The 13,151-nt window shown below is 36.3% G+C and overlaps 1 protein-coding gene across 4 annotated transcripts in view; it reads right to left on the reverse strand.

Moving 5' to 3' along the window:
* Positions 1–13,151, reverse strand: part of PTPN2 (protein tyrosine phosphatase non-receptor type 2) — an 86,332-nt gene that overhangs the window by 30,532 nt on the left and 42,649 nt on the right. For all 4 annotated transcript variants that reach the window (XM_049620491.1, XM_049620490.1, XM_049620489.1 and 1 more), the window contains exons 3-4: positions 9,037–9,137; positions 3,291–3,389 (exon numbers count right to left, since the gene is read on the reverse strand). In XM_049620491.1, coding sequence (XP_049476448.1) covers positions 3,291–3,389; positions 9,037–9,137 — 200 coding nt within the window. The remainder of the gene's footprint in view (positions 1–3,290; positions 3,390–9,036; positions 9,138–13,151) is intronic.

The raw sequence follows: 13,151 nt of genomic DNA on the forward strand, positions 1-13,151 counted from the left end.
TTCGAGCCCCGCGTCGGGCTCTGGGCTGATGGCTCAGAGCCTGGAGCCTGCCTCCGATTCTGTGTCTCCCTCTCTCTCTGCCCTCCCCCGTTCATGCTCTGTCTCTCTCTGTCTCAAAAATAAATAAATGTTAAAAAAAAAAAAAAAAAAAAAAAAAAGATGAGGAAAGGAGGACATTTCTGAAATAAAAAAGAAATGAAGAAAGAGACATAGGATTTGAGAGAAAGTGACAAATATGAAAATAAGCAAAGAAAACCTAACATGCGTAATTGGAGGACCCAAAGAAGAACATCAAAGCAAGCAAACAGAAAATACTTACAGGTATAATCAATACATTTTTCTTTAAAAATCATATACTGAAAGACCACACTACACACTTGGAAAAATCTGAACCAGAATGACCAACACAAAGACATATTTTGGTAAAATTAATGGAGTTTGAAGAAAAAAAATTACTTTGAGTAACCTAGATTAAAAAAACAAAAACAAAAAAAACCATGTGACTTATAAAGGAAATAAAATACGATGTTCAATTTACTTTGGCAGTAATTTGCTATGCCAGGAGGAAATGGAGTAATAATGTATTTAAGTTGCTCAAAGAAAAGCAAATGTGAGCCAAGATTTTATATCCTGCCAAAGTGACTTTTAAGCATTGAGACAGCAGATAAACTGTCATTGACAGGTAAGAAATCAGGAACTCTAATGCCCATGAGTCCTTCCTTAGGATCCACTAGAGAATGAGCTATCGACAGGACAACTGGAGAGACATCAACAACACTGGCAATGAATATCAAATATATATTTACACGTAGAACTAAGAGCTTAAAAGGGATATGAAAGAGACTATAGTATGTTATATACTCTGAAAACGTAGGTAAAATACAACTTAAAAAATAGAAGAAGATGGAAAAAATTTTAAACTTTTTTAGTAATTACTTTGGTATTGGAGTTGATACCCTAATTATGAGTATTTTTGGTGTGTAATATGGAACAAAGGTAAAGAGTCATTATAAGATATTCTTTATCCGTAGTGTCTTTGAGGAACAGGGTTCATAGTATGGAAAAAGGAGATAACAGGGGCGCCTGGGTGGCGCAGTCGGTTAAGCGTCCAACTTCAGCCAGGTCACGATCTCGCGGTCCGTGAGTTTGAGCCCCGCGTCAGGCTCTGGGCTGATGGCTCGGAGCCTGGAGCCTGTTTCCGATTCTGTGTCTCCCTCTCTCTCTGCCCCTCCCCCGTTCATGCTCTGTCTCTCTCTGTCCCAAAAATAAATTAAAAACGTTGGAAAAAAAAAAAAAAAAAAAAAAAAAAAGGAGATAACAGATACGAGGTAGAAAGGGTTAAGCCAACCCCTACAGTTCTAAATTTGAATCAGAAGTATCAGTATGAACCCTTGAAGTATGTTATCTAACACACAAACATATTTTTTTCTAGCTCTCTTCACTGAAAAGCTCTAAAAACAATGACCAGTCCAACATCAAACATCCCTATTTTTACTGCCACCTTGAAATACCACTGCCCATTAAAAGGAAACCAAGGCTCCTTAGAGACATGGTTGACTCTATGAAGAAGAGGTTAACATAAGCTTCAACAAGTAGTCATTCCAGATATTAAGAAAATTATTAAAGATTCTTTGGTTTTGACTCTTAGGTTTCTGCCTCAGAGCCCAACTTGAAGAGATTTCTGCCAATCAGTGGAGGGATAATTAGAATACTAATAAGGATAATAACTGCAATGGAGTGAAATGAATCAAGTATGTGTGAATCTACGAGTTCATAATAATTGATCCCCTCCAGTGCCTGCCCCACACCAAAAAAAACCTACCTGGTTACCTGTTGAGGACACTAGGAAATGAACTCTATTTTGAAAACTGCTTTTCCTATATAAGAGTGGTCAACTAACAAGAATGGAAGTTTCTCTTTATAGAAGTATTCCAACAAAAATTCAAGAAGGAATGATAAAATTGAAATACCACTATTTCATAACCCCTAATTAATTAAGGAACTAAGTAAGCCCTGACCAGCAATGACCGCTAACACCATAAAAAGACATTATGGGACTCTTCACAAAGTAATACCACCCATGAAATAATCTTCCCCAAAATAATTAAATCTGAATCTTATTATCTAGATCCAAGCACTATAGATATGATTTCTAATTTCCATGGGCATTTTTCTTTTATTATTTAGTAATTATACTCCAAAAAGAGAGATGAGACTTATAAATCATCTAGTTTGCAATGCTGCTCAAACTGTTCAAACAATGTCATCATCACTTAATTTTTAAGTCACACTGAAAACCATGAAAAAGCCACCATAAAAAACTATGCTGACATTGCTGGACATTCTGGTATGTCAGTGCCATTTCAGATTAGAAAGAGAGTAGAATAATTTGTATCACCATTAAAAGCCACCAACTATGAATTTAGAAGAAAAGTAAGAATCAGGCATCTGAAGAAGTAGAACAGTCCAAGATCTTAAGGCTGGAAGAGATCTTATAGACAATACTTTCCAATTTGCTTCTTTGACAGAAAAGGAACCTAAAGCTACAAAAGTTAAAGACTTAACTAATTATTAATACTTGTTTAGACTGCACCTAAAGTTTTAATAAATTTATACACTTCCATACTGATACATGTAAATTTACATGTCTCGTGGCCTAAGAGCCAATTAAAATTTATCAAGATTAAAAAAAAACCAACCCTGTGACTTTAATCTTTTATAAAATTTTCACGATTTTGATAATACTAAATTATAAACTTTTAAAAATTTATTTATTTTGAGAAAGTGTGTGAGCAGGGGAGTGAGGGGCAGAGAGAGAAGGAGGGAGAGAGAGAGAGAGACAGAGAGAGAGAGAGAGACAGAGAGAGAGAGAGAGAGAATATTCCAAGCAGGCTGTGGAGCCTGAACCCACAAACTGTAAGATCATGACCTGAGCTGAAATTAAGAGTCAGACACTTAACTGAATGAGCTACCCAGGAGCCCCAATAAATTATAAAAATTCTAATAAAGCCTAGGGATTCCAAAGATCTATGTATCACTACTGGTCAATATTTGTTTCATGACATTTACATCTTGGAGGGTAGTGGTGTGCAATTGCTACCTAAATGCTTACAGCAAGAAAGAAAAAGGTTATACTAGAGTTCTTCTGGTCAGAAACAGACTGACCTCTAGGCTTCAGCAATTCAAAGCCAAACTAATGAATGAATCAATATCCCAAAACAAATATGAAAACATTTATAAGCTAATGATACAGGGAGTAAGCCAAGTTGTAAATATTAAGTATTACTTACCGATTCCTTCTCCACAACTCGGTTTAGCATGACAACTGCCTTGGTCTTTTGCTGCCAAACCATGAGCCAGAAATGGCAACCTGTATTAGGAAGTGGACCCTGTAAGAACAGGCAAGAAAAAGTAGGTAAGAGAAAGGAGATGGAACAAGGCTCGAAGAAAATTCCTTCAAGTATGTTTCTGGTTTGAAACAGTTTATTGGATCATAATAAGTAAATCATAACTTTAAATCCACTTGATTTAAAAAACAGGTCTGTACTAGTTGTTTGTAAGTGATCAAAACGGACTTTTATTTACTTAGGCAGAAAAGGAATTTTTTAGGCTATCAGATGACTTTCGGTGTTGAGGGCTGGAGAGCCAGGCTTTGGTGGGAACCAACGTCCAGGCAAGATTCTGCTCAAAGCAGTCAGCTTGGTACAGTGCTCCTGACACTGGCACTCCTTATCACCTTGCTTTGCTGGCATCGCCATACTAAGGTGGCTGTAGCATTTACGCATAACCTATAAATAAACCAAAGTCAAAATCACAGGCAGGAGTATCTGACTAGTTCAGTCTAGCTGCAAAGGAAATTTCTGTCCCCTTCAGCTTTCATATTAGGAAAAGAGGCCCTGACTGTCATGGATCATGGCAGTCTTACAAAAGAAGAAATCTGTGCCATCACTAGCCAACCAACCACCCCAAGTTAACTGGCAAAAGATTTCCAGAAAAAGCAGAAATCTCAAAGTACCTGAACCACTACAAAGCTGCTAATCTACAAAAACCACAGCATGTACAACCTCAATAGCAGACTTAAAAGGGGCAATGGTTCATATTACAATATTGTCATGGGGGAAAAAAATCAAATCACTTCCAATTATCTTCACATTTTGCTTAATGGTAGCATAGGGCAGAAGAAAGGGCAAATAAGAGATGAAAAGGCCATGGCCAAATTGGAACTAATTTTAAAGGTGAAAGTGAATGAGGTTCTACTGCAGCTAATAAGTCAGCATGCGTCCCTTTCACAGGGCAGAGTGACAAGGCAGCATCAGGGGCTGGAGGCCAGGTGTTCTGGAACATCAGCTTCCCATGTCAAACAAGACGATTCAAGTGGTTCAAGGCTGAAAGCATCTTTTAGGCAGTTGTATTCCCTAGTATATAGCAGATGCTCTGAAATATTATTTGAATTAATAAACTCTAAGCTTCTAAATTATAAAAAGGTTGGAAATCTCAGAATACTGAGAAACTGCAACCAAATGTTCGAAGATACTGTTGTCCTCAATGTACATTATCTATTACTTGATCTACTTCTAAAACAAAGTGTAAAAATAAAAAAGAGCAATGAGAAAATCCCCACTAAAATTAATGCCCTTTCTTTCATCTAAAGAAATGGATCTATCAATTCACCAGAGAAGTCACTCCTTAGTGTATACACACACAAAAAAACAAAACACACTCCACTGGTGGCTCAAAAGGGAGGGGGGTGGGTTTATCGCTCAGTTTTCCCACCTACAAGCAATACTATCAATCTTTTTAAAGTATTTTTTTTTTTTAAAGTTTATTTATTTGAGAGACAGAGACAGCGTCTGCAGGGCCTGAACTCACAAAACCATGAGATCATGACCTGAGCCAAAACCAAGAGTCAGACACTTAAGAAACTGAGCCACCCAGGTGCCCCAATACTATCAATTTTTTCCTGCAAAATGGAGATTTAAAACAAGGACTGGTATATATATATATTTATATATATATATATATTAATTGCAAAATAAATCCTTTTTCAGAGGAAAAAGATGATAAAAATAATAAGCTACAAAGGACAATCAGAACAGCTGAGGTTTTATTAAACATATAGCATCTCTAGTTTTCTCTGTCCTTTAAAATATTCCCAGCCTTCAAAGAGCTTACTAAGTAAAAAGGCAAGAAGTCCTTGTCCTACTAACTGAAAAATATCAAGTGCCATAAGAGTAAGGGGTAAACCATCAGATCTTCAGGAGTAGGAAGGATGCTACAGCAGGGCCTTAAAAATGACGAGGGCACTGATACAGGGAGGCATCATGGAAGGATGGGGAGTAAGGGTGCATTCCAAGCAGAAGGCAAGGCACATGCAAGTTCAGGGCAAATGTGGGACAGACAAAGCAATCAATGAGGATGAAGTGGAAGTATGGAAGTGTGTACGAAACCAGAGTGAATACAGGAAACAGTCACCAAAGTTTTTAAGAAGTGGTATGATCAGATTTGTATGTTACAAAAGTAATTCTGGTGGCATTGTTAAAGATGGATTAGGATGGGAGGGACTGGTGGCAAGGAAACAAGTTAAAAAGCTATTGCATTAGGATTCAGTACATGATGAGGACAGCTTTAGCCCAGGTGAGAAAAACAGGAAGGGAGATGGCTTGATTAAAAAAGAGAGGGGCACCTGGGTGGCTCAGTCAGCTGAGCATCCGACTTCGACTCAGATCATGATCTTGCTGTCTTTGAGTTTGAGCCCCACATCAGGCTCTGTGCTGACAGCTCAGAGCCTGGAGTCTGCTTCAGATTCTATGTCTTCCTCTCTCTCTGCCCCTCCCCAACTCATGCTCTGTCTCTCTCTCTCTCAAAAATAAATAAACTTAAAAAAATATCCAGTAAAGACCTAGAAAATATAGGGTGGAAATTCAGAAAAGAATAAAAAACTGAAAACAGCCTTCTGACTCTGTCAGGACATGCAGAGCAGTCCAACAGGGACAGGATGCTTAAACACAATCAGGTATTTTCTTTATTGTTATGGACTTTATAATATTTTATATTTATATAAATGTTTATATTCTAATATTTTAATAAATATACTTATAATCTAATATTTTATAATTATTATCATTATTACTGCTACAAATAAAAAAGTAATAAGAAATGCCACAACAAATAATCACTGGAGGGCTTACCATAGTACCAGGCACTATAAGAATTTTGCTCAACATCGTTCCATAGATAATATAGATATATTTATATATCAATAATATAGATACATATACAAGCTTGGAGAGTTAGGTAGCTTGTCCAAGGTCACACAGCAATTTTATTATGCTAGTAGAGCTGAATGATTAAGAGCATGACCCATAGTGTCAATGGGGCTTCAAATTCTGGCTTCAGCTCACTTCCCGTATGACCTTGGTAAAGTTGTTTAATGTTCCTGGTCTCTTTAGATGATTCCTCATGCATAAAATCAGGGTGATGACAGTATTTACCAGAGACAGTTAGCCTGAGCCTTAAATCATACAAAACATAAAGTACAGAACAATGTTACAAAATTCCTAGCTCTTATTAATCTTATCTCCCACTACAATGTAAAGTTCATAATGGCATTTTTACTTAATGTCTATTTTATTTAATGCCTACCACACAGTAGGTACTCAATAAATCTTTGTTAGATGGATGAATACCCAGTGAAGCAGTGGGACCAGGATTTGGGCATAGATACTATGAATCCAGAGTCTACATTCTCTTAAGATACGAAGGTTGAACATATGGTTCCAGAGAGTCTGAAGCCTTGAGTGTAAACTGAAAAGGGGAAAAAACTCCTAAATCAGAATCCTGAGAAACACCTACAGAATTTGGACTACAATAAGAAGAACCAATAAATGAGACTGGGAAAATGGGAGAAAGGGAGAAAGGGAGAAAGGGAGAAAGGGAGAAAGGGAGAAAGAGAAAGAGAGGGTTGTGATAAGGGATCTAGAGTAATTATTCTTTTCTATTTCTGAACATTATAGCTTTTTCAAATAGAAAATAAACAAATTCTAAAAATGAGTTTATCAAAAATGTCATGAATGCGGGGTGTGCCTGGGTGGCTCAGTCGGTTGGGCATCCAACTTCGGCTCCGGTCATGATCTTGTGGCTTGTGAGTTCAAGCCCCATTTCAGGTTCTGTGCTGACAGCTCAGAGCCTGGAGCCTGCTTCAGATTCTGTGTCTCCCCCTCTTTCTGCCCCTCCCCTGCTCACGCTCTGTGTCTCTCTGTCTGTCAATAATAAATGTTAGGGGCGCCTGGGTGGCGCAGTCGGTTAAGCGTCCGACTTCAGCCAGGTCACGATCTCGCGGTCCGTGAGTTCGAGCCCCGCGTCAGGCTCTGGGCTGATGGCTCGGAGCCTGGAGCCTGTTTCCGATTCTGTGTCTCCCTCTCTCTCTGCCCCTCCCCCGTTCATGCTCTGTCTCTCTCTGTCCCAAAAATAAATTTAAAAAGTTGAAAAAAAAAAAATAAATAAATAAATAAAAATAATAAATGTTAAAAAAAATTAATTAAAAATGTCACGAATGCTCATAAAAAATGCCAAATATTACAAAAAGGCAGGAAATGACAAATTAAACTCTATGTATTCCTAATTCTTAGAAATAACCAATATTAATGGTATATGTATAATTTATTTAGCCAGTCCCTCACAAATTATTTCTGTCCTATTCTTTCTGGTCCGGTACTATTAAAATTAAGTTTCAATAAACACCCTCACATGTATCTTTATGTCTATACATATGTAACCACTGAGTATTATAAACTTTTAAATCTCTGCTGTTCTGACTGGTGAAAAGTGGTTATTAAATGTATATTCCCTCATGACTAGAAAAATTGAGTATCTTTTCATATGTATATTGTCTACCTTTATATTTTTCTTTGAACTATGAATTTATGTTCTTTGCCAGTTTTTTTTTTTTTTTTTTTTAACTTAGATTGTTTCTCTTTCTCTTTTTTGACATACAGGAGCATTTTACTTTAAGTAAAATTATTTTCATTTCCTGCCAACTAGAAATAGTCTAATCTTTTTACTATATGAAACTGTTTTCTCTGTTTTGTTTTTAATGTTTATTTACTTTTAGGAGGGGTAATCAGAGGAGTGACAGAGAGAAAAGACGAGAGAATCCCAAGCAGGCTCTGCACTGTCAGGACAGAGCCCAATGCAGGGCTTGCTCTCATAAACCATGAGATCATGACCTGAGCCGAAATCAAGAGTCAGACACTTAACTGAATGAGCCACCAAGCCACCCATTTTCTCTTTCAATAATAGGTTATTCTGATCTACATTTTTAAAAACCTCAAATATTATGAACATACAGCTTATACTTAAAATTTAAAAATCAGTAACTGGGGGATATAGCAGTATTGTTCATTAAGTCTCTGTCCTTTGATAAAGGGAAGCTGGTGTAGATAAACCAAAATAATTTTTATTATCTAAGAATGGAAGAGTAGTAGTGCTAGAATATGGGTGTGGTCAATGTGCCAAGAAGCAATCGGGCAGAATGCCAAAGGGAACCGTTACGTTCTCTGGCTTCCAAGCCAGTATTCTGGGCACCTGGTCTTACCACCCTCACTCCAAACAAAGGGCAGATACCTATCAAAGGCATGTTCAAACTCTCTGAAACTGTATGTCAGAGAAGTGGGTCAAGAAGGGCTTTCAAAGGGCCTCTGGTTATGATACAAGTTATGTGAAGAGAACTTAACAAAGCATTAACAAACGCTTTGTATCAATATAAAGCAAGGAAGATAATTTGCCTGAAAAGAATTGGCCTAAATCATTTCATTAAAACATTTTCCTTCTTGGAATGTGCAACATTAAAAATTACTTTCATGTTCACATACAAACCTGCAAAACATTAAAATGTCTACACTCTACTATGTAACAACAGAAAAAACAAACAGCATCTCATTTCCAAAAGAAGTAAAGACATACTTTTAGCTATGTTTCAAAGCATACCAACCACAATAACTGCATTGCCAGGCATCTGCTCAACACCACATCACTTGCCTGTGTTAAGATGTAACTCCTTTTCGCCTCTTCTATGTCAACTAAACTGGCATTAATATAATCATTTTCAGCATTTTGCAGTTTAACACGACTGTGATCATCTGAAATAGAGAATGACAAACCATAATTGTCATTTCAAACTTCTCATTTTTATTGATATTAATGTTCTAGGTATTATTAATAAAATGATAGAAGAAACAAAGCAAAGAAAAATAACAGCACCACAAAAGAGTTGAATCAAGTCCTAAATTATTCCTTTTTTTGGAAGGAAGTATAAAAATGAAATCTTTTTGTTTGTTACTGTGGTATTGGAAATGCTTTTGTTTGTACTTGATTAGCTATTGTAACTAGAAAAACTGACCAAAGAGTAAAATATGGTGAAAGGAATAAAGCACCTACCTTCCTAAAAGTAAAAGAATCATTTAGAGTCTTGGGGTCTAAGAACTGATAGGTCTACCTACAAAAAAAAAAAAAAAAAAAAAAAAAAAAAAAAAAAAAAAAAAAAAAAACAACAACAAAAATGCCAAAAAAACCGCAACTGGCCTCAAATAGAGGAGACTTGATTTCCATGGTAACTACATTTGCTTCATTCCTCAATAGATCTGCATTCAACTATATTTACATAATTTTTAGTATTTAACTATATTTAAATTAAGTGCTAAAAATATTTAAATACAGAGAGAATATTCTAATTTTTTTTCAGTAGGCCCCATGCCCAACATGGGGCTCAGACTCATGACCCTGAGATTGAGACACATGCTGTACTGACTGAGCCAGTCAGGCGCTCCAGAATATTCTAATTCTTTACAAGACAACTAAAGACGCCTCATTACTTAGACTGTGTTATAGCACAATAAACATATCTAGTTTAGACATATTTCTAGCTTTTAAAAGTAAAAATTTCACCATCTACAACAATATGGACGACCTAGAGGGTATTACACTAATTGAAATAAGTCAGGCAAAAAAAAAAAAAAAAAAAGGAAGACTGTATGACATCACTTATACATGGAATCTAAAAAATTAACAAATTAAAAAAAATAGAAACAGACTCATAAATACAGAGAACAGGGGCACACAGGTGGCTCAGTTGGTTTATCATCTGACTGTTGATTTCAGCTCAAGTCATGGGATCAAGCCCTGTGTCGGGCTCCACCCTGCGTATGGAGCCTGCTTAAGATTTTCTCCTTCCCTCTCCCCCTTTTCTCCCTCCCTCTCTAAAAAAAAAAAAAAAAATTCAAAATTCAAAAATTCAAAATAATAAAATAAATAAAATGAATAAATACTGAGAACAAACTGGTGGTTGTCAGAGAAAGGAGGGTGGGAAGATGAGTGAAACAGATGACGGGGATTAAGAGTTACAAACTTCCAGTTATAAAGTAAGTCAGTCACAGGGATGAAAGGTACAGCATAGGGAATACAGCCAATAATATTGTAAAAACTTTCTCTGGTGACAAATGGTAATTACACTGATTGTGGTGAGCATTTTATAATGCATATAAAATTTATATATAAACATATAAATGCTGAATCACTATATTGTACACCTGAAGCTAGTATAATATCGTATGTCCACTATACTTCAATTAAAAAAAGAAAAAGCAGGCCTCAAAATTAAGGAAATGTATTTACAACATATACAACCAAAGAAGGATTAAGATACAAAGAGTACTTACAAATCAATAAGAAAATGACAGAGACCCCATTTTAAAAGATGAACAAGGACAATACACAAGAGACTAATAAATATGAAAAAAAAATTAATCTCACTATTAATCAAAATATAAAAATTAAATTGAAGAGATAATTTCTTTTTTAATTAAAAATTTTTGTAAAGTTTATTTTTCCAAAACCTTTTTGAAGTGCTGTCCAGGCCATGGCTAGACCCTTAGTAAGCACTAGATGAGACTATACAAGAACTTTCAGATGTCTGGTTTATAGGTATAAACTCTTACAAATCCAAGGTTTCTGTTTCTGTGAATGAAACCAATGGATATACCCAGAGATAAGCACAGTCTAACAGTAACACACACACACACACACAAAAGGGGAAATAACAAATTTCCAAAATGCCTAATAACAGGTAAATTACAGTATATATGAAAGATGCACTACTTTAATGGAGCCCTTAAAAATCATGCTTTGGTGGGGGGGAGTAAAAATCTCACAGATTTAGAAATTATGCTGATTTAAAAATGTGGACTACAAAACTTTACTTTGTATCATTTCTTTAATGTTTATTTATTTTTGAGAGGAGGCAGAATGGGGCAGAGAGAGAGGGAGACAAAGATCCTAAGAGGGCTCTGTGCTGACAGCAGGGAGCCCAAAGCGGGGCTTGAAATCACCAACAGTGAGATCATGACCTGAGCCAATGAAGTCGGACGCTTAACATTAAACGTTGGACGCTTCATGGACAGAGCCACCCAGGCACCCCAACCTTGTAGCATTTTGATGGAAACGGAGAAGGTTTCTCAGGGACAGAAGGCATGTACATACAACAGAATTAACACTGGCTTAGTATCCTAAACATACAACTGTTAGAAGAATATAACTGAATTATAAACTGAACAGATGTTTGATGTTTAACTCTGGAGAATACATTCAATTTAAGCTGCTCCCCTGAAGGAAATCTATACTAAATGTCCTTTTTCTCCCCACTTTTAAACTAAAAAAACTGTTCACATGATCTCCATACGAAAGAAAATGTTAAATAGCTACAGTTTCACACATCAATTTATCTGAACTGTTTCTCCTGGACTGAACCCAAGACCTCTGTAAATATTACATGTCATTTGCCAACAGGAAAAACTAAGATCTTGTTATAGTAAATCACTTATACTAGTGTTCTCGGAAAGATGATGTCAGCAAGCACTTTTTTTTTTAAACACTTTTTTTTTTAACAGCTTAATCACCCTTTAACTGTTAAATTATGTGAGATGGTAAAAAGGTCAGCTATCTAATTAGCAAAATAAAGACCATACATCTCCTGTATAGCATGTATCAGGAGATGTATGCTTTTAGAATGCTACACAATCCCTAAAATTCACATTCCACTAAAATATAATACCAAAGGAATGTATTTCCTCATGTTGTAATCACAGAAAACACAAACCCTAAAGGTTAATCATATCTATTGCACAAGTGAAAAAAGCAATTTGGCCAACAGAAGCAAGAATCCATAACAACTGGGAAGATTCCTTCCCAGGAACCTCCAGGAATTCAGTTATCTTGCAGGTTGCCTTCTGGGACCCTTCCACAGTTATGGAGGAAATAAGCCCAGAGAAAGACCTCTGGCAGATTGTTTTTAAGAGTTCTGCCATCCTCCCCTCAGAACCTTGAACTAGAATTCAGTTATTTTCCCTTCAGCTTCAAAATCTATACCAGCTGTCATTCCAATACATGGAAAACACTGAATCACACAAGGGTAAAAGCACAGATACATTCCCTGGAGCCCTGGGGTCTAACCAATAGGTGTTACCTGAAGGACACCCAGTGTCCTGCACAATCTGGCCCCAAACAGTGGCCCTACTTCCCTCTAACATTTATTTATATAATCAACAAAAGCAAAAGAACACTGAATTTTCTCAGGAAAAAAAGTTTTTAATTTTTCTAGATTAAGACTAAAAAAGAAAGGTAATCCTTAAGGAAAACTCTATAGCTATTTAGAAGTGGCTACAAATGTTCCCTGAACCTATATTTTCTCCTCAGGACTAATTACAAACAAAACTCACAAATTCACCTACATTATTAGAAATTTATTTATTTATTTATTTATTTATTTATTTATTTATTTATGTATATGAAGTTTATTGTCAAACTGGTTTCCATACAACACCCAGTGCTCATCCCAAAAGGTGCCCTCCTCAATACCCATCACTCACCCTCCCCTCCCTCCCAACCCCCATCAACCCTCAGTTTGTTCTCAGTTTTTAAGAGTCTCTTATGCTTTGGCTCTCTTCCACTCTAACCTCTTTTTTTTTTTTTTTTCCTTCCCCTCCCCCATGGGTTTCTGTTAAGTTTCTCAGGATCCACATAAGAGTGAACACATATGGTATCTGTCTTTCTCTGTATGGCTTATTTCACTTAGCATCACACTCTCCAGTTCCATCCACGTT

The sequence above is a fragment of the Panthera uncia genome (genome assembly GCF_023721935.1).
Source record: "Panthera uncia isolate 11264 chromosome D3 unlocalized genomic scaffold, Puncia_PCG_1.0 HiC_scaffold_8, whole genome shotgun sequence".
Taxonomy (NCBI): Eukaryota; Metazoa; Chordata; class Mammalia; order Carnivora; family Felidae; genus Panthera; species Panthera uncia.